Genomic DNA, 22,976 nt, shown 5'->3' with positions numbered 1-22,976 from the left:
GGCTTGCGGACACAGAAACGAGTCAGTCCTCACTCTGAGCCGCCGTGCTCGTCTTAAAATCCAGTGTTACGCTAAGTAACAACTGAACCTCGTCGTCGGTCCACGAAAACACTGTTTTTACACTTGCCGTCTCCCTCGGCTCAAAATCAGCTGCTGCAACTTCAGAACCTGAACCGCATCAGCGCACAATAGCAAGCTGTTTTTTGAGCGCTTCGTTTATGCAAATTAGCCATGCAGTTTTAAGTTTCTTTTTTGTAAAATGTAAACAAATATGTGCAAAGCTGTGTGGATAGGGAAGGCTTTGATTGTGGACACAGAAATGATGTGTCTGGATGCAAATCGTTTCCGATACAATGATTTGGTGATTCGTTTCAGTGCAAACATAACCTAAGGAATAGACTTGATACTCAATACTGATTTCGATACCACGGTGATAATAAAAACACTTTCTTTATTCCACAGAATGTAATTTTCAACATTAAATCGTAGTACTTTCTTTTCTTTTCCCATGTGGCCTTACAGTATATCTCATTATCATTCTAAAGCTGTTCAGGAAAGCTTTATTTCTATCTTGTTAATGTGACTTTTTAGGTATCTACACTTGCTCAAACGAGTATCTGATTTTCAACACATTTGACAACCCTAGGTACAGTAAATATTGATTTTCTAAAATTATTGTTCCATCAATCATATAATACTCGATAAGTCAATATAGTAATTATCTTGACAGGCCTTTACGCGTTGTTCTTCTGACCTCTCACAGACCCCGAGAAGGCGCTGAGCGTGTCACCTGATCTCTCCAGCACTCCTTGTTCATTTCATTAAAGATCTATTTAGAAGAGGTTTTTAGGAGCTGTGGTCAAGTGGGCTGTGTTTAAGGCTATTTTCAGGTCCGGTGCAGAGATGGTGAAGTGGAAGGTGATACTGGCTAATGCAGCTTGTTGTTATGGGATACAGAGCAAAGGGTGAAGAGGATTTGTAATGAAAAACACCGGTGGTAATGTAATGGACATATATGGACTGTCAAAGGTCAAATATTCAATTTAAAGCTCCTAGATTGCTATTCTGCTTCCACTAATCTTTAGGAACTAGTTTTGCAGATAGAGAACAGTTTCTTCAGTAAACACTACAGAAGCTTCTTGTTGTTTTGTGCATTTACTGAAGAGTTGATTGTTAAATTGTAACATACAAACAATAAATGCACATTACAATTATTTTGTCATATTTAAACAAACATGGAATAAGTAGAGCTACATAAAATAATGTAGAGCAGCTTAATAATTCAATATTTGCATAACAATAACAATAACATTAGCTGGACTTTAAAAAAAAAAAAAAAAACGCCTGTAAAACTAGTGATTAGCATCATGCTAACATGAATGGAAATTCCCATAGACATGCTAACGCTATTTTTTTTCTTTTTTTTTTTTCAATTTCAAACTGTAAAACAACTTAAAGTGCCCCACAGAGTGAATTAACATGTTATAACGTTACATTACTAACAGATAGATATTTTCATGGGGCCAAAAGACAGTTTACAAGAATTAAACAAAGGCAAGAACAGCTGAAAATTCTAAAACAATATGGCAGCTAAGGTAGCTCAGAGTAGACAAAACAGATAAAATCAAAACAGAAAAATTCTTTATCCACTGGGGCAGAACAATTACGATATTTTCTGATCTGTTATAATGTTTCGTCATCACAAACATATCTGCACTTGTGTTTTGTTTCATTCACACACATTTAACCCACAAACTGCATATTGAGACTGAAAACACATTGTTCCACCTTGTGATGTCACGTGGTAATGCGGAAAGAGCTCCACAGGCCACCACAGAAAAAAACAGGCATTCTGACTGAGTGGGGTCGCCACTCTCCACAGATCTGACCTGTAACTTGGTCCAGACAAAGCAGTAACATCTCCACGGAAAAAAGTATTTGACAGACACTCCACCAGAATAATTATTGTTTGTTTTAATAATTTATAACTTATTAGTGACAACGTACTGTAACTCATTAGCCCTGAGTGAGCTTCTCAACTTGATATTGTTTTTGTTTTGTTTTTTTGGAAAGTCTCTGCGATTAATTTCCTTCTGAAACCTGGTGGGTGGTCACTGTTGCGCTTCATTGACCCGACTACTGAATAAAGAAAGTGCTTTGAATAAAAGATGTAATATAACAAGGGCATCCTGTATTGAAAACCTGCCAACTGAATAAAGAGACTGGAGATTGTTAAAAGTAATAGCAACAGTAACTTTTTGAATCTAGTTTTTCTTTCTGGGTTGACGCCAATTGGCTCTAAACAATGAAAAAGTAGTTCCAACAATAATTGGTATGTGAGATGTTTAATGTTCTACAAGGTCAAGATCTCACAGTCGGGCTCCTGGTTTCCTAACTATAATTTTTCATAGTATGGCATTAAACCTTTCTATCTTTGTGGAGACCAACCCAGACCAAGTTACAGGTCAAATCTGTGGAGAGGCGACCCCGCTAAGTATTCTAAGCATTCTGAGTAATAAAACCATCTGTAATTGAATAAATGTAAGGCAGAGCTGTTTAATGTCACACTGTGGAACATTCCAGGCAGAGCAGTGACATATTTGGTGGCATGGTTGATGAATGACTAGTACTCATGTTTCACAGCAAGGAGGTTCTGAGTCCGATCCCTGGGTCACTTGGGCCTTTCTGTGTAGAGTTTCCATGTTCTCCATGTGTCTGGGTGGGTTTCCTCCAGGTGCTCTGGTTTCCTAGCCTGATTCATCAGCCAGTTTCACTTCGTGGAAACCGACTGACCTCGCAGCATTAGGATTTGTTCGCTCAACTGTTGGCAGGTACTTTATTTATTTAACCAGTCACTGCTATTTGGTTGTGACGTATGTAATGCACCAAATCTCGTAGGAAGGCAAGGCAAGGCAAGACAAGTTTATTTGTATAGCACAATTCGTACACAAAGTAATTCAAAGTGCTTTACAGAATAAGAAATACATTAAAATCATAATAAAAACAAATCAAAACATGAATAATCATGAAGATTAAAATTAAAAGGAAGAAGGAGCAATTAAGTTTATTAATTTAGGAAGAAGGGCAATAACATCTTTCCCCTTGATAAAATTCACCAAACATTCTCTTTGTTCCTTCTTTAAATCCTCGATCTCGGGAATCGTTGCCAACACAGAATGTCTGTCTTTGTCTACATCCATCTCGACCTGCTTTGTTTACTGCTGTGCTGCACCACAAAAGGGACCCAGACAGGCACTTGAGTCTGACGTCATGGCTTCACAGCTCTTCGCTGATTGGCCGGTGTGTGGTCTACAATTTCCGGGGTTCTCTAGTGTATTCCGATTCCTGACTTAGTCGATGTAGAGAAATTAAATTGAGCGGAGGCACGAGGTGGTGCCAGCCTGGCTACCGGTTTCCCCCATCAACCCAAAAAACCTGCACCATACTTGAATTTTCTCTAGCTGAGCCAGTCCTGACCAAGCCTATCAACAAGATGATGGAGCTGGGTCCCTGGGTGCCCATGTGCTGCCCACTGCTCCTGAAAGGAAGGGTGAAAGTTCTACAAAACAAACAAAAACAACAACAACAACAACAAAAATATCCATATAAACAAGCAGTTGACAGACCCCTAAACCAAAAAGTTACCAAGTGCACGTACTTAAACTGCACAGTACTTAAACTACTTTTACTGTGTTAGGTTTTATAACTGGCATACTAGTACACACTCTCCTTCTTCCCTTTCCCGTTTGACAAGCTGGCACTGTAACACTAAGAAATTGCTGCTACAGTACTTTCGTAAGAGTCCGTTTGGGAGGACTTACTGGCTTAACTGGGAGTGTGGAGCTCGCAGACGCTCCGGATTATGGACGAGTAAACAGAAGCAGACAGTAAGAAGACCGGCCAAACACCAGGGGCCAGAGTCTAAAGCAATCTGGCCAAACAAAGCATATTTGAGGAACTGCGAGAAATATTTACAGATCTGACCGCAGTGGGTGGCTTAGTTTTTTGAAGAAACCAATATTAAAGGATTCATATTATGCCATATTTTCTGATCTATGTTATAACGTTGCTTTCAGTGTTGTTTATCCACACATGTTCTAGACAAATCCTGCGTATTTAGGCGTTTTTAGAGTTTTTCTCTCAAACTGAAAAAACTGTGTTCCATGTTCAGATGTCATGTGGTGATACAGGAAGTGAGCCTGGTATTAAAGTGGTTGTATTAAACAGTAGACTGCTCTATTTTATTTATAAGTAAGAAAGTCCTGGTGGGAGTTTGATTCGTTTTGGGAAAGTAACGGCTCCTACTGTTTTTGTTACTTGAGTTTGCACATGTTCAGTACAGCTCCAGTTTTGGGAAATCAGGTCCTGCGTCTACATCAGAGATACTCATTGCACGGCTCGTCAAGCTTTAACTGGTGGCTCGCAAGCTTATACCAAAAATAGTAATATTTTTGGTAATTTTTGTGTAATATTTGTAATATTTTTTTATATTAATTCATTATTTTTTTTATATTAATTTTAATATTTTTGGCAGTTTTTGGTAATTTGGTAATATATTTTTTTGCTAATATTTTTGCCAATATATTTTTTCAAATGTGCAGGTTAACTTATAGTGAACATTGCACACAAACATCTGCATTACGTATAATTAAGTACACATTAAGTATACATCGAGGCTTAATTAATGGTGTTTCCTAAAGGGGGCGCCGTGACACCAGCGACCAGTGATGCACGGGTCCATGTATAAACGACCCGTACATGACCGACACTTTCAACTAACCCACCAGCAACTCCTACCGCAAAAAAAAAATTTGAAAATTGAAAATATTGTACCCGACCTGCTGCCTGAGCCGCATTTTAAAATACAATAAAGTGACCAACACAAATAAAGTGAGTGAAATGATCTTTGAAAACATGAACCATCTCCAATGCGATACAAACACAGAACAGACTCATCATCATCATCAGCATCTTCTGTCATAGAGAGAACACACATATTCCACTGAGTCATGTCCTTTAGTCCAGCAGAAGCTGAACCACATCAGCGCTCAAGTAAAGAGCTGGTTTTTTGTTGTTGTTTTTTTTCAGACTTACAGTTTATGCGAATGAGCCATGTGGTTTTAAGTTTAGTTTCTGTAAAACGTAAACAAACGTGTCAAAGCTGCATTAAACACATTATTCTCTCTTGTGGTTTTGGTTTATACGTTGTAAAGTTGAGTTTATTTAGGCAGATTAATAATAATAATCATGCATGCCAGCTTCTACTCATCCTAGTATTAAGGTAAATCTGGTTTGAATTGAAAAATGTGTTGGTTTGTGTTTCTTTTTTGTGGGATAACCTCTTAATTTTGCTCTTCCAATGTGGCTCTTGTGAAAAAATTGTGAGTATTACTGGTCTACACGGACATACACATAACCATTATACTCAAAAAAACAGGTAATTACAGGGACACTCAATGGAAACCTAGTGTCGCCGGTTCAATTCCTGATTCTACCACTCATCAATATGTCACTCACTGTATCCGGTGTTTTTCTGTATTTTTATCTTCAACGACAACTTTGTTTTTCTTTCTTTATTTTCTTGAAACACTTTTCATTTTAATCTCTCACCCCATTAAACAATTCACCATTATTTATCTTCGTATTGGCCCCCTGGTGCTTTTAGGAAATATTGTTGATGAGGTTTCTCTTGTTTAAAGGTCTATTTTCTTTCCGTAGCTTGGTTAAACTACAATCACTTTCAAACCAATCGGAGGTCATTTAAAGACGCCGTTTCCGTCGCCGTTCTGAGGGAAAATAGTGTTTTATGAGAAAAGTCATAATAGTTAAGCCTCCTCATCATCAGTCAGCGCTCTGCCCGAGACCAGGAAGAACACAATATCTGAGTATAAAGTGACTAATGAATCTATTCTCAGCCTAGAATCTTCCACGTTCTGTGAATACGATGAATACATCTGCATGTTTAGAACAGCTTTTATTGTTTTTTTGGGATTAGTACCAGAAAAATAGGTTACACTTTTTGTTCATTCCTCATCGTCTCTTAATCTAAAAATATAAATAATGGGCCTCATTCGTAAATGTTTTCTTTAAAAATGTTCAGAACATCTACTTTAAGAAGATGCTGAGACTGTGCACCAGATTCACAACGTCTATTTCACAAACATTCTGCTACAAACACTCTCATTTACATTTTATTTACACAGGGGTGTGCAGAAATACAGAAATATCAATATATCGTATCGTTTAATGTGATCATACAGTATCGATATCGTGAGCTGCTGTATCGATAAATCGGCAAGTGTATTTTTGGGTATATTTTACAAAATTGTTTTGTTACAGCGTACCTGGTTTAGACCTGGTTTATTCCTGGTTTAGTTCTGGCTTAGACCTGGTTTTAGTCCTGGTTTAGTCCTGGTCTAGTTCTGGTTTAGTTCTGGTTTAGACCTGATTTAGACCTGGTTTTAGTCCTTGTTTAGACCTGGTTTTAGTCCTGGTTTTAGCACTGGTTTTTGTCCTGGTTTAGACCTGGTTTTCATCCTGAATTTAGTCCGGGTTTTAGTTCTTGTTGAGTCCTGGTTTAGACCTGGTTTAGACCTTGTTTAGTCCTGGTTTAGACCTGGTTTTATTTCTGGTTTAGACCTGGTTTAGATCTGGTTTTAGTCCTGGGTTTATTCCTGATTTAGACCTGGTTTAGATCTGGTTTTAGTCCTGGGTTTATTCCTGATTTAGACCTGGTTTAGTCCTGGTTTAGACCTGGTTTTAGTCCTGGTTTAGACCTGGTTTTAGTTCTGGTTTAGACCTTGTTTAGTCCTGGTTTAGTCCTGGTTTAGACCTGGTTTTAGTTCTGGTTTAGACCTTGTTTAGTCCTGGTTTTAGTCCTGGTTTTAGTCCTGGTTTAGTCCTGGTTTTAGTTCTGGTTTAAAGGCGCGGTCCATGCGGCGTATACGAGGCACAAAAGGTGACTGTCCACACTATGAGGTTGTCATGGCAACATAATTTTACAGCTAATACATGCACGCACAATTACCAATATCAGTACAGCTGCAGATGTGTACAGATGTGGACCGTTATTTTATTTTTTTTCCCGCATGTGTGTCTCGCCTCCGCAGTGGCTCTTTGGTGCCCCCTGACCTATTGAAAAATGTTGGTTTAGAGGAAGGAAACTTGTTTATGCGACACATTTGACATATTTACTGTTTTATGATTAAAATAGGCATGTTTCATATTCAAAAATAAAGGTTAAACAAAAGCCTTTTAGTATCACAGCCATCATTTTTAGCCTTTATTTTTTATTGAATCGTATCGAATCGATTTGAAATATATCGTATCAAATTGTATTGAATCGAAAGCGCACTGTATCGACGTATGTAACATATCGGCAACTTCTTAATGACCAGCCCTATTATTTAGTAAAAATTGCCCTCTGAACTTCCATATATGATTAGGGGTGTGCAAAAATGTTGAAAGTTCGATATATCGTGTCATTTAATCTGATGATACAGTATCAATATCGTGAGCTGCTGTATCGATATATCACCAAGAGCATTTTTTGGTATATTTTAGTCAGTTATTTTGTTACAGAGCTGCAGTTTTGTTGCTTGTTTGGAGGAAGGAAACTCATTTAGGCAGCAAATTTGACATTTTCACAGTTTGGATGATTAAAATGTTTGTGTTTCATATGAACTTTGCACAAGAAATGGCTTAACGAAGACTTTTAGTATCACAGACATGATTTTTACCCTTTATTTTTTATTGAACCATATGGAATCGAAAGTGCACTATAGGTAGAAAGTGCAAATTCATTTTTAATTACATTATGTCATGACTAATTTTTGCTTTCCCGTAATCTTTCTATCCGACAAAATTGTATGATAGCTTATATTTGCCCCTCCACCTTTACACAAGTCTAGTCTTTCTTTCAACAACAGCATGCCTCCTCCACTCCTCTTTTCGTCGGCCATTTTGCAGCGCTGTTACTCTTATCCAGCTCTTTCAAAACCCCTCTTCACTTCTTTCCTCTCTTAAACAAAAACACCAAATTCAACACCGCTAACTACTCAACCCCACCTCTACCGCACCCTCCCCTCTCCTCGACCAACCTCTCCGCGCGATAATTACCCTTTACAAGAAATAATACGAGGAAAACAACAAGAGCTTAGGCTTAGGAAAGGAAAGGAAAGGAGGCAGGAGAGGAGACGAGGAGGCTGGGGGAGTCGTGTCAGGCAATTCAAGTGGATTGCTAGATAATGAAAGTGTCAGGTAGCCGCGCGGGTTGCCAGTTTGCAGCATTGTTTATCAGCGTACGAGCAGAATGTACAGTTGGCAGTTTTTATAGCCGCCGCGCGCCAGTCCCTGACCGCAATTACAACGGCCGCTGACAATTCTGTGACACAGTGCGAGCTCCGTTGTTTCTGTATTGTACCGTGTGGTCGTACATGCGAAGGTATGAGGCTCAGCTAGAAATGGACATGTTGTACGACGCACATATGGAGTGGGGGAGCGTTATGGGATGCAGGGAAGATCGGATTGTATTCTGGGAAAAATCGCTGTAGTCTTTTGTGTAGAAACTGTGTACGTTGGTGGGTTTGTTCAAGGTTGCCGGGGTTGCACAATATGGAAAAGAATGGGAAGCAAATGATGGAATGCACATCGCTGAATATGAGTTTTTTGTATTTTTTTCTTTATTATTTCAGTCGTTTTGTTCATTAGTTTTGTTTTATTTAAAGAATACAAAATTTAATTACAGGTTTGTTGATCCAACATGAGTAATTGCGGCTGTACTTTTGTCATATTTGAATTAATCTTTTTTTTTTTACGCCAATTATCGCAGGATAATCACAGTTATTAACTATGCCGCACTTTGCAATATCAGTTGTTTAACTGTTTTTATACTGGATTTCATTGTGTTTAAAGGATCTAGGCCAGCGGTGTCCAACCTGTAGCTCTCCACCCCATTCCAAGTAGCTCGCCAAAGGATTTCTGAATTATACATATTGTGCTGAATAAGTACATTTTGATTAATTAAATGCCTATTACCATTGTAAATAGGGGTGTGCAAAAATATACTGAAATATCGATATATTGTATAGTTTAATGCAGGGGTGTCGAACATACGGCCCGGGGGACAGATCCGGCCCTCCAAGACCTTTAATCTGGCCCTCGGCTGATTTTCTACTAAAATATTTTAATTATATTTTCTAGTCCAATAGTCCAATGAGGTCTTCCGAAAAAGTTTGTTATTAGGTTCTTTTTTCAGACCAAGAGTTTGTTTTCATACCTGACAGTTTCAGCGCTGTCAACAAAGGAAATGGTGGATATTTTAGAACTGGTTTAGACCTGATTTAGTCCTGGTTTAGTCCTGGTTGAGACCTGGTTTAGGACTGGTTTAGACCTGGTTTAGAACTGGTTTAGACCTGGTTTAGTCCTGGTTTAGAACCTGGTGGTTTAGACCCTGGTTTAGTCCTGGTTTAGAACTGGTTTAGAACCTGGTTTAGACTGGTTTCCTGGTTTAGACCTGGTTTAGAACTGGTTTAGTCCTGGTTTAGAACTGGTTTAGACCTGGTTTAGAACTGGTTTAGAACTGGTTTAGTCCTGGTTTAGAACTGGTTTAGACCTGGTTTAGAACTGGTTTAGACCTGGTTTAGTCCTGGTTTAGACCTGGTTTAGAACTGATTTAGTCCTGGTTTAGTCCTGGTTTAGACCTGGTTTAGAACTGGTTTAGACCTGGTTTAGTCCTGGTTTAGACCTGGTTTAGAACTGGTTTAGTCCTGGTTTAGAACTGGTTTAGACCTGGTTTAGTCCTGGTTTAGACCTGGTTTAGACCTGGTTTAGTCCTGGTTTAGTCCTGGTTTAGAACTGGTTTAGACCTGGTTTAGTCCTGGTTTAGAACCTGGTTTAGAACTGGTTTAGTCCTGGTTTAGACCTGGTTTAAGTCCTGGTTTAGACCTGGTTTAGAGCTGGTTTAGACCTGGCGTAGTCCTGGTTTAGAACTGGTTTAGTCCTGGTTTAGACTTGGTTTAGACCTGGTTTAGCCCTGATTTAGTCCTGACCCACCCGTGTGTAATCACCACCCGCCCACATACCCACCCGTAAAGACAGAACATTAAAACCTGCCCTTTTCAGAAACTGTTTTGCAGGTACTCGTCCCGGTGCAGGACTCTGGTGTGACCATGTGCCAACTCCCGAAAGTTACACAGTGTTGCTTTAAATAGAACGTAACACTAGCATTGATCACATCGTACTAAATAAACATATTCTTCTCTGGCGTAGTTGTGCATTTGAATATAAAATGTTAAATATTTAGTTGGGTTATTTAAGTTTTTTCTTTAGTTCATAATTCTACATATCTTGCTTCATACAGTATATTTGAAGTTATCCGTATGTATATAAAACCTAATAGTAAAACAACGAAAAAGAAACTGTGTACAAACTTTTGTCTGGTGGTGTATTTACTATCTTGTTCAATTACACACCAGAGGCAACTCCAGGGGGCGCTGTTCCATCCCTCTGAGGAATAAAACTGTTTTTGTTCACATCCTCACATCACTGGAGCTCAGAGCCACCAGCAGAGAAAGAGAGAAAAAGCCTCGTTATTTCAGGCTTTTAAAGTAAATGCCAAAAAGTGGCTAATTGAATCATAAAAATGTGAGCACTAAAAGTTTATATACACATATTTTTGTCAGTTTTTTTATGATCATGTAAATATATAACTGTGGATTTGAATCTGAGCTGTACTGGTATTTCCACAAAATGACTTTTACATGAATTTATTAACTTTGAGCGAGCCTATTACCATCTGGCACAGGGACTGTTGATGAAAATGAGCTTTTTGGAAACTCGGGCACATTCACATTGTTGTAATGTTTATTAATTGCTATCAAGTGACGGTTTTGATAGAAGAACTCAGGGCCTGTTTACATGAGAACGCTTGCGGGTAAAAACGATAAAATATTTTATCGGATGTGTCTTTTGTTTAGACGGTGACGGCGTTTTTGGGGCTTAAAAATGCAAAAATCTGAAACCAGCCTCCAGAGTGGAAAAGTTGAATACACTCCGCCGTAGAGTTTCCGTCTACACTGCCCAAGACGCAAAACTCTGGTCAGATCTGCTCACGTCGTGCACGTATTTACGTCACATACATGCAGTACACAGAAACAATCATGTCGGATCATTTCCATGTGTCAGACTTTCAAGTTACTCTAATAAACTTACAGGAGGCTCCCAGCAAATGTCGAGAATCTGCAGAGATTCTATTAGGCTACGTTCAGACTGCAGGGCTTAACGCTCAATTCCGATTTTTTTGTGAAATCCGATGTTTTTGTGAGGTCGTTCACATTTCCAATTAAATGCGACTTGTATGTGACTCCAGTGTGAACATTAAATGGCCCGAAAGTGTCCCGCATGTGCACTGGAGACACGACGACGTCAACCGCAGTGAGCGTCTCTGTGTTTACGGAAGTTGTCCAAACATGGACGCAGCATCGAGCACCTGGAGATTTTAAAGTTCCTCTCGTACCGGAGCCAGAACATGAACAACTTACTTGTTTTAAGGAGGAGATTGAGAAGGAGAAGGACAAGGTTTTTGGTTTTTGGCCGTGGTGTTTTGTGGGTCAGTCCGTTGAAAGGAACGTGTGGATGTGGAGACGGAGCCAAGAGTGGTGAGTGGTGATGTGCTTCGCTTCAGTGACACGGAGTTCATTAACAATTTTCACCTACTTCAGCGCAAAATAGTGACGTTTGTGTCTTGTTGATCACGTGTAGGTGGATGAATGCGCTTTGGCCGTTCAGACTGAAGTCGCATGTCAAAAGATCAGATATGTATCGGTTTTAGGAGCACATATCCAAGTGTCCTGGGTCACATTTGAAAAAATCTGATCTGTGTGTTCAGACTGTCATTAAAAGATCAGATGCAGGACACATAGGGGCCAAAAAGTCGGATTTGGGTCACTTCAGGCTGCAGTCTGAACGTAGCCTTAGTGAACAAAGAAGGATCTGCAATCACCTCCGTCAAATTCTGGATGCACCAGGTCGTCGTAGGAGAGTCAGACGGATACGGACGAGACCTGGAGAACCAGTCGATGGTGGGACGACTTTGTGGAAGGAGGAGCTGATGAAAATGCGTGACGTGAAACCTGCCGTATGTCCAAAGATGCTCTTGTTGCTTTAAATACAAACAAACCCAATCGAAATCCACACACTTTTGCGTTACCGTATGTACACAGATTTACTCCTGAAAACGCGACGCCACTTTTTCATCTTCTGTTCAGACCATCATCATATAAACGTAGCCTCGAGTATGATGCAAAAAACTTTAATAATACTGGTACCAGGCAAGTTGTCACCTCAGATGCGGTCAGGATCAACTTGCCAGACAAAGAATTAAACTCCTTATATTTTTGTGATAATGAGATTACAGCGTAGATGTTCATGCAAAACATGTTTTAGTACAAAGGGTTTGACACCATGTATAGGTAGAAAACATGGACAAAAACAAGATGCAGCTGTACGTGCTCAAATAGAACAGGGAGTAGGTAGATAAAATAGAAAAGTAACAAAAATAGAAACGGCTGTAGGCACTGGAAACTTCAGTACATGGAAACACACTGTTGTAAATCTAACGCACATCCAGATCAGAAGAAGAGAATCTGTGTATCGTTCGTTCATTTGTTCATTATTTGTCTCCAAAACTAAAATGAAAAAACAGATAATGATTTATTTTTTCAGTTTTTGATTTTGTGAACTCAGAACTGAGACTAGGACAGAGACCCGGAAAAAGGACCTGGACTAACAACAGGACCAGACCAATACTGAGACCGAGACCAGACAGGGACTGAGACCGAGACTGAAACCAGGACTGAGACCGGGACCAGACCAAGACCAGACCAGGACCAGACCAGTACTGAGACCGAGACCAGACCGGGACTGAGACTGGGACCAGGACTGAGACTGAGACCGGGACCAGATAAGAACTGAGACCGGGACTGAGACCAGGACTGAGGCCGGGACCAGACCAGGAATGAAAACAGTTTAGTCCTGGTTCAGTCCAACATCACAGTTTAAGTCACGAAAACAGGAAACGTCCTTTTTTTTTTTTTTTTTTTTTTTTTTTTTTTCCATTTTTCATTTAAACACAAAATAAAAAACTGAATAAACTAATCATGATCTGTTTTCTCATTTTCATTTTGGAGACAAACTATGAAGAAAATAGCTGTTTTTTCATTTCTTATTTTTGGTTTTATATTGAAAAACGACTGAACGAATGACACACAGATTGAAGAGGAACATTTCATACTTTTCAGTCTTCAGTGTTAATTTACCACACTGGACCAAATCTGCAACATCCCAGGATGCATTGCATGTGAAGGTCTCTCACAAAAATGTCAGGATTGTATATTACTACCCCATATGATAATTTTCCGCAAATATCTGATTTTTCCTGTTACTAAAGCTTAATTTGAGCCTGAGAGGGTTAAGAAAGATTTGTCGTACTGTTTTAAACTCCAAACACAGCAGAGACAAACAGAAAGTTACAGAGTGCACCTTAAAAAAAAAGATTTGTCGTCCTGAACCCGCATTGTTTTTATTTTTGAGAATTTTTGCTCAAACTTAATCCATTTTCTAGCTTCCAACCTCCCCATCTCCCCGCGCTATTACTCTTGTATTTGTATGTTTGTGATTGAAAACAGTCGGTTCGCCCATGGGGTTACGCGCGGTTCAGCTAGCTTCATTACAGTATGCTAATCTCCAGCCAACGCCCGTCATTTCCCATTCACCAGCGGGCCCCTTGGAGCCCAGCCAGCCTCCGACTCATCCGCTCCCCCTTCAAACGCGAAAACATCAGGCGCGCGAGGCGGGAAGGAGCGTTTTTTTTTTTATTTTTCATTTCTGGCAGTTGAAATTAAGTTATTCCGACGTGGAGATCCGGATCGAGCTTTTGTCGACGTCGCCGGGGTTAACTGACGCGTCGCGGAGATGCAGAGTCTGTCGGGAGTCCGGGGTCTGGTCTCGAGGCAGATGCTCGGGAGAGGAAATAGATTAGCATTTCACAGGCTCGTGACAGTAGCCGCCGCCGCTAATGCTAAAGCTATTAGCGGGGCAGCAAATTAGAATGCGCGCTGCCAGTCATTTTCTCTCAACAAGAGTTAGGCTCAGCGCGGCCAAAAAGTAAAAGATGCCACGACCACAGTGTTGGGGAGTAACAGATTACATGTACTGGAGTTACGTAATCAGAGTACAACTGTATTCGGTTACAGTTACTGTTTCAGTGAGTGGTAATTGGATTACAGTTACTTTGTTGAAATAAATGGATTACACAGAGGTATTTTCCTGTTTTCCTGTTTTCACATTTTGGGCTATATCCCTGATATCCTGATTTAGACCTGGTTTAGTCCTGTTTTAGACTTGGTTTAGACCTGGTTTGGACCTGTTTTAGACCTGGTTTAATCTTGGTTTAGTCCTGGTTTAGACCTAGTTTAGTCCTGGTTTAGATTTAGATTAGTCCTGGTTTAGACCTGGTTTTAGACCTGGTTTAGACCTGGTTTTTGTCCTGATTTTAGTCCTGGTTTAGACCTAGTTTAGACCTGGTTTTAGACCTGGTTTAGACCTGGTTTTTGTCCTGATTTTAGTCCTGGTTTAGACCTAGTTTAGACCTGGTTTGGACCTGTTTTATACCTGGTTTAGTCTTGGTTTAGTCCTGGTTTAGACCTAGTTTAGTCCTGGTTTAGACCTAGATTAGTCCTGGTTTAGACCTAGTTTAGACCTGGTTTTAGACCTGGTTTTTGTCCTGATTTTAGTCCTGGTTTAGACCTGGTTTTAGTCCTGGTTTAGTCCTGGTTTAGACCTAGTTTAGTCCTGGTTTAGACCTAGATTAGTCCTGGTTTAGACCTAGTTTAGACCTGGTTTTTGTCCTGATTTTAGTCCTGGTTTAGACCTGGTTTTAGTCCTGGTTTAGTCCTGATTTAGACCTAGTTTAGACCTGGTTTTAGACCTGGTTTTTGTCCTGATTTTAGTCCTGGTTTAGACCTGGTTTTAGTCCTGGTTTAGTCCTGGGTTAGACCTAGTTTAGACCTGGTTTTAGACCTGGTTTTTGTCCTGATTTTAGTCCTGGTTTAGACCTGGTTTTAGACCTGGTTTAGTGTCCCGCAATGAATGGAATTACGGGAAAAAAAAAAAAGGGGGAATACCCCAAAATGTGAAAACAGGAAAATCCTGCCGTGTAATCCATTTATTCCAACAAAGTAACTGTAATCCAATTACCACTCACTGAAACAGTAACTGTAACTGAATACAGTTACTCATCATTTGTACTCTGATTACATAACTCCAGTACATGTAATCTGTTACACTGATCACAGCATATACACTGTCCCTATCAAATAAATAAACACAACATTATAACATAGATCAGAAAGTAGAATAATATCTGGGTGTTTTTAAATTGTCTCGTGTAAAAACAACAACAACAACAACAAAAAGATCTATTTACTTTGAAAACACTCTCAGCTTTACAAAACAAAAAAAAGCATAAATTTGCATGTCAATATTTGCTTTGTTTTTGTAATTGGCCGTCACAAATGACATCTTTTTCAAGCTCGCACCTGCCCCTCGGAGCGAGCTTTGTGACTGTACGACGTATTTCGACGGAGCCGTTGCAGCACAAACATGATTTACTGTTGACAAGTCATTTCTTTGTTGTTACGCAATGGCCCTATTTTCTCTGACACGCCGTTTTCTATTATGTCACCGCTTTCCCGGGCCTGGTCTGGAGAAAGCTCTTGCTGATGTTTGCGACAGGAGTAAGGTTTCGGCTCACCCGAGACCAGCTGTTGTGTCTTTGAGCAAAACACTTCACTCAAGTTTCTTACTTATTCAAGATAGGTGAAGCGTCTCGTTCCCATCGTCGTTAATTTAAGTTATTTTGAAGTTCATTTCCATTGATTCATGCATGTTTTAGTAATTTTTTTTTTTTTTGTCCAGCACGTGAGACTTTGAGTGAGCAGAAATTTCAGTTTTCACCTATCCCCTGTCTCCGCCCACTTCTCTGTATTTACTTGCAAGTTGTAAAAAAAATAATAATAATAAAATACTAGTACGACTACTACTACTACTACTACTACTACTACTACTACTACTAATAATAATAATAATAATAATAATAATAATAATAAAATAAATACAAAAAAATACAAAAAAAAAAAAAATAAAATAAATAAATAAATAATAAAATAATAATAATAATAATAATAATAATACATGAAGAATAATAATACTTTTTTAAATTAAATAAATAAAAAAAATAAAGAAAAGAAATGAAAAGAAATTAAATTACAACAATAAATTACAAAAATTTATAGATAATCAAATCCGGAGTCATGCAAGAGAACAAATGGCCATTTTTCAACAAGTAAAAAGATCTGCTGTTTTGTTTTGTGAAATGTAACTACGAAGAGGCGAGACTTATCTGTTCTTGCTGTCATGGTTCATGTTTGTAGTGGTTGTTTTTGCTCATTTTGGTGTTTTATTTTGACATTTGTCGTGTCTGCTTGTAGTTTTGAGTTTTACTTCCTGTCTTGATTGTTTGCCCCGCCCTGATGTGTTTCATCTGCGTCTGTGTGCGTTTATACCCTGCTGTTCTCCTCTGCTCTTTGTTGGTCCATTGTCTCTGTCAGAGTTTCTTCTTGTCTCGTGTCATGGCAGTTTAGGTTCGAGTTTTGGATTTTTTTGGATTTGTCATGAAATACTTTGAAGCAGTCTTGCATTTTGGGTCCTCCCTCTGTTTCTGCATGACACTTGCATTTGAAACAAGATGTTTCGAGTACTAAGCTGTTTTTAGACCAGTATTGTGGTTTACAGTGCACGAAATGTAAAATGATGACCTCGATCATTTCATAGTTGAATCTACTCAAATAAAGTCAAATGTTCTTTTCAGTCATTTTAACTAGATTTTTAATTTTTTTATTTTTTTCCAGTGAAAGTCTTATATTACGCAAAATTTACTCTTGTGAGCTTTAAGCCATGTTATAATGTTGTTACCTCCTGGAGTTGTCTTTTATTTCATTCACACATGTTTGAGTAATCCTTTATTATTTAATCTGTCTACATCCCCAGAGCTCAAAAAACGCTCCGTTCCACCTTGTGATGTCACGAAGCGGTAGTTTTCAAGTTAATATCTACCTTTTTTTTACCTTTGGGTCTGTAGAGATTGGCAATTTCCAGGGCTGAAATCATCCAAATCATTCTAGTGAAGGTGCGTGGAGTTTAAAAACACAGTGGAGCACTTCCTGTGTTACCACATGACATCACAAGGTGGAACAGAGTGTCTGAAATTTGACAGAAGAACTCAACCGACTCAAATATGCAGGGTTTGTGAGTTAAACGTGTGAAGGAAACAAAACAAACTCTAGGTATGTTTGCGTGTATCTAACATAGATCAGAAACTAGTGTAATATAAGCTCTTTAAACTGTTATGTCTCCGTTCACATGCTAGTTTATTTTTGAGTAATTTTAACCTATTGCTCTCTACCGACCTCTCCCTCACTGCTGCTTTTACTTTCTAGTGCATTGTCACGCTTTTCTACTTTATGACATCAATTTAAACTTTCCGCTGACCCTTTGCTTGGTCTCCTCTCTCCGCAGCTGGGACGACGTACATCTTCGGGCGCGGCGGAGCCCTCATCACTTACACCTGGCCCCCCAACGACCGGCCGAGCACGCGGGCAGACCGGCTGGCCGTGGGCTTCAGCACTCAGCTCAAAGAGGCGGTGCTGGTCAGGGTGGAGAGCGCCAAGGGACTGGGAGACTACCTGGAGCTGCACATAGTAAGACCAACTTTATATACACGCTTTAATCTTTGAACGTGCCATGTGTAACGTTTCGGTTGGAGGTCCGTCACCTTCTTGTTTCTATGGATACGCCTTTGTTTTGCTTGGAATGTTCCACAGTGTGACATTAAACAGCTCTACTTCAGATCAGACATGTCAAACTCAGGCCCAGGGTCCAAATTTGGCCGCGAGATCATATCAAAAATGAATTAGAGCTGCCTGCCAGCTACAAACAGGCTATAAAGACAATATTTATTTAGTATTTTGTTATTATTTTATATTACGCTTGTTCTGGATGCAGAAAAAATATTACTAAATATTTATTTTAAGAACAGACCTGAAAACTCCTCAGAGAAAAAAATGTGATCTCAATTAAATAAAGACGATTTAATGTGTTTTCCATGTAAATCTCAATTCGGAAGTATTATTATTTCCATGTAAACTCGAAGGAGAATAATTTATTTTAAAAAAAACAAAACTCTCTGGTTCTATGTGATTCACGTGAATGACCCAATTGACCAAGAAAAAGGCAATTGTAGCCGAAGTTTGCAGGTCTGTAATAAGAAAGGAACATTTCATATCTCGAAAGAAGAGAAAACATGCAGATGCTGTTGAAATTTGTCAATAAATATTTAGTTTGGCCCACGACTTAGTCCCAGTTTTTTATTTTGGCCCTTTGTGAATTTGAGTTTGACAAAATCTGACTGTACTGTGAGCTCGGTCTTCTCTCCACAAATCTGACCCGTAACTTGATCTGGTTTGGTCTCTATGAAGATAAAAAGACAACACTAAAAAAAAAAAAAATCCCTAACCCACTTGAAGATAGAAAGGTTTAAAACCACACTGTGAAAATTTGCAGACAAATCAAAAATTCATGGAGAAAAGCATCTGACGGATCCTCCACCAGAAAAGTTACACAGTGCACCTTAAACGCGCTGGGTTGTGTTTGGTTTGGTTGGTGTTTGGTTTTAAGACGCTGCTTTGATGGTGTTTAAACAGAAATGGCTCGCTCGTGTTGTTTATTGTTTATTGTTGATCCTGCGCTGTAAGGATCAGGGTGAAGAGCGCCAAGTAATTTGAGAGGGGATGTGGCTGCAGACCTCCACCCAGAAGACCCACCCTCACGTGACATACCTCCATCTAGAGTGCGGATCAGGCAGTTTTTTTTTTTTTTTCTGGCCGAGCCCGAACCCGACACAATTAAAATCACACTATTCTCCCAGGCCAGCTAATGACGCACATAGAATATTGTTTGTGTTCCTGTAACGGACACAGAGACGCAAAATACAACCTCTGGATAGAATCAGAATCAGAATCAAATTTTATTTGTCATTCCAGTATAAAAAATACATAGAAACGAAACAATGCACTCAGGTCCAGGTCAACAGCAGCACAGATAACAATAAGAACAAATAGTTATAATAAGAATAAAATAGTAAAAAATGTTGTATATCAACCCGCCCCCATTTTCTAAAGTGCGTTCCAAGTCAGTGCTGTTTTCTAGTGTTTTTTCTGACAGAATTAATCTGTCTCACGGCATCAGGATAAAAACTGTTCCGTAGTCTCGTGGTCCTGGCCTGTAGGTGGCGCAATCTTCTGCCTGATGGGAGAGCTGTAAAAAGTTAATGTGCTGGATGGGTGGAGTCTTCCATGATGCTGTGGGCTTTTGTCCTGCACCTGCTGATGTAAATATCTTCAATGCAGGATAGAGCGAAAATAAGACTTTATTACTCTCCTCTCGTAAAGTGGTTCGTTTTAAGCGCAGTATCTCATCCACATTATCCATAGAAATTGTCCTGAGACATCCAGTCCACAAAACAGCGCTATTAATCCAGTTTGAGGAGTTCTTTAAAAGTAAAAAGGCAGGAGTAGTTCCTCACGTGTGTCTGTTTACATCCACACAGCGCACGGATCGAGGTGAAGCTGCTGATTAGCGACAGTGACTCTATTTCCTGTGGACTTTATTACCAATTTTTTATGCTTTAAAAATCATGAATCTGAAGTTTTGCACCACATTTCACAAATAATAATAACACCGTTTTGATTTGGATCTAAACTAGAAGTGAAGTGCTCGGATCTTTTGAAGCGCTGATGTGTCCGAGTCCGACCCGAGCCCGAACATAAGCTCTAAATATTTGTCCAAACTTTGTCAGACTTTAGTCGGTTTTCAATGCTCTATCTCGAATCTACAGGTCCATAAAGGTATTTCCTACCCACTGTTTTTAGTAACAAAAATGAACATCTTTTTACAAACCCAACCTTTCTCCTAACCTGAACCATTACAGATTTGTGCTTAATCCTCACCAGACACAGCAACACACACCGACAAATTACATAAAAGTTTGCTGTATCTGTATTTACGCTTTTGTAGGCAAGGTTATGTTTGCAACTGTATGTTTAAAACTGATTCCCTATGCAGGCAGAACAGAGCGGAGACAACCCAAAGTTAGTTCCAAATTAGAAAACTTTTATTAATGTACTGGGTATTAAAGCTGGTCTACAATTTCTGAAGTGTAATAAGTGCAGAAAATTGAAATGAGCTTTATCACCTTAACTCGCCGTAACTTTTAATAGTGACTAAGGGAACAACTGATTTAAAAAAAGAAAAAAAGCGTAATTAAATTTCTTCGTAAATTGATGAAAAAATAAGGACCTTGTGGTGGAGGTCTGCGGAGTAGGGTCCACTGGGTCGAGGTCTGCAGCCGTGCTCCGTTGGGGGACAGGAGTTGCAAACAATAAGACTCTAAATACTAAATCTCTAAGGCGCTATTTTGGTTGGCGGAGTTTTATCTTGAAATGACCGGTCTGTGAGAATCAGCGTGAAATGTGTCGTAGTTTGGAGTTTGTCTGTTTGAACATCGACTTTGCAAAACTGTATAGTGGTTTTCGTGTTTGTATCACACTCACAGAGACATTTGTGAGATTCGTGAGGAAAAACGGTGGAGCTGTGGTGAGCGAGAAGGCAGGGCAGTGCTGTGTGATGTCACATAGTACTTGAAATAACAGAGGCCACTTTCAGAACACCACATACACACTTCTATAGCCAAAAAAAAAAGGGTTTATTTAGAGTTATTTAGTGTTATAAAACATGAAATAGTAATCCTAGTATTGTGGCTTAAAGGTGCACTATGTGTCTGTCACTTGCTTGTTTCTATGGATACGGCATTGCTCTGCCTGGAATGTTCCACAGTATGACTTTAAACAACTCTACCTTACATTTATCCCATTACAGGCTGAAAAATACACTCGCCTCTCCACAGATCTGACCTGTAACTTGGTCTGGTCCAGTCTACATGTATTTTAATTTCATTTTATTACATTATTATTCTTTTTTTTTCTCACTTACTTAAATTATTCTTATTATTAATTTATTGTCTTGTGTAGAGGTGTGCAAAAATACTGAAATATCGATATATGGTATCCTTTAATGTGATGATACAGTATCGATATCATGGGCTACTGTATCGATATATAGCCAAGAGTATTTTTTGATATATTTTACTAAATTATAATTACTAGGCCCTGAAAACCCATCTCTTGGAAGAAAAAAAAAAAGCATCTTTAAGTATCTTGAAAAGCGCTATACAACTGTTATGTATTATTATTATTATTATTATTATTATTATTAAATTATTTTGTTACAGAGCTACAGTTTTGTTGCTTGTTTAGAGGAAGGAAACTCATTTATGCGACACATTTGATATTTTCACTGTTTTGATGATAAAAATGTTTGTGTTTCATATGAACTTTGCACAAAAAGTGGTTTAACAAAGACTTTTAGTATCACAGACATGATTTAGCCTTTATTTTTTTTTTATTAAACTGTATCAAATCGATTTGAAATATATCGTATCAAATCGAAAGCGCACTGTATGGAGATATGTATTGTATCGTGGCCTATGTATCGAGGTATGTGTCATATCGGCAACTTCTTAACGATACCAGCCCTAGAACTGTATGTTGTACCTTAACTTAAAATCTGAATCTGTCAAGCCATTAAATGAATCACACAGTGGCGATGGACCCCGTATTATACAAGCTTTTTCACTTGCTGGTATAGATGTAACGATATCCAAATCTCTCGGTACGATATTATCACGATTTGCATCTCACGGTACGATATTTATTGCGATATTTTATAGATGCTCATATAAGTGTAGTTGGAACACTTTTTTGCTTTTAAAATACCTTGACAAGATTTTGGTGTGAATTATTTCCGTCATAATCCCAAATATTAAAGAAAAAAACATATTTCTACATGTTTTCTGCGCTGAAATGAATCATGGGATATGTAGTTCACGATGTTTATAAGCTGTTGCTACTATAAAACAATGCATTTAAGCAAAGAAACTTATAATTCGATATATTGTGATGCCTCAAGATTTTATTGTGAGACTTTTGACGATACGATATCACGATATTTTGGTTATTGGCACACATAATATTTGTCAAATGCTTGAATATATTTACGTTTAAATTTGGGCTTTTTGTGGGATTATAATTTAAAATTGAGAAAAAAAATTAAACTGAAATTTAATTGAATTGAACTGAAGAGACAAAAGTTTAATAACGTACTGTGCAACATTCCAGACAGCGCGATAACATGTCCACGGAGAAAAGCATTTGACTTAACTTCCCCCAGAAAAGTTTCACAATCCAACTTTAACATACTGTAAAGCCAGAGTTCACTTTAAGTCCACGTTAAGCCTTTGCGTTGGCTGTCAATTTGTGAATTCAAATTGCGTTGCAAAGAATTATTACCCATACAATTCCATTACTTTTAGAGGTCAGCTCGCGGAGGAATATGTCATTCACACTTTTCAACTTTTTACAAGTCATAACTCATATTAAAAGGCAGTCGGTGACCTGCTCGCCTCTCCTCTGCGCCGCACGCCACGCGAATCAACTTCACTTCAAACTGCCACATTTCATCATCCGCACCATCCACCATGTTTGTGCACAGATGTTGTTCGCGTCGCCGCTCGCCGCCGGCCTTGACCCACTTCCTGTATGTCGCCGCTTTTAGCCCCGCCCACACCTTTACAGCCGAGAAATAGAGAAGTCAAACAGCAAATCTGCTAAAAAAAAAATCTAATTCAAATCATTTTTCGCAGTCTACAGCAGATCAAAAAATTCAAATAGACGCAAATAGGACTA

General features: G+C 38.9%; 1 protein-coding gene across 1 annotated transcript in view; it reads left to right on the top strand.

Moving 5' to 3' along the window:
• nrxn2b (neurexin 2b) overlaps nt 1-22,976 on the top strand; it is a 1,850,542-nt gene that overhangs the window by 1,520,990 nt on the left and 306,576 nt on the right. Inside the window, exon 17 of the mRNA XM_055156806.1 lies at nt 17,635-17,816. Within this exon, the coding sequence (XP_055012781.1) occupies nt 17,635-17,816 (182 nt within the window). The remainder of the gene's footprint in view (nt 1-17,634; nt 17,817-22,976) is intronic.

This window comes from Boleophthalmus pectinirostris, unplaced genomic scaffold, assembly GCF_026225935.1.
Source record: "Boleophthalmus pectinirostris isolate CB_2022bp ecotype Guang Dong unplaced genomic scaffold, ASM2622593v1 HiC_scaffold_20, whole genome shotgun sequence".
Classification (NCBI taxonomy): Eukaryota; Metazoa; Chordata; class Actinopteri; order Gobiiformes; family Gobiidae; genus Boleophthalmus; species Boleophthalmus pectinirostris.
This window is presented reverse-complemented; position numbering and strand designations above follow the sequence as displayed.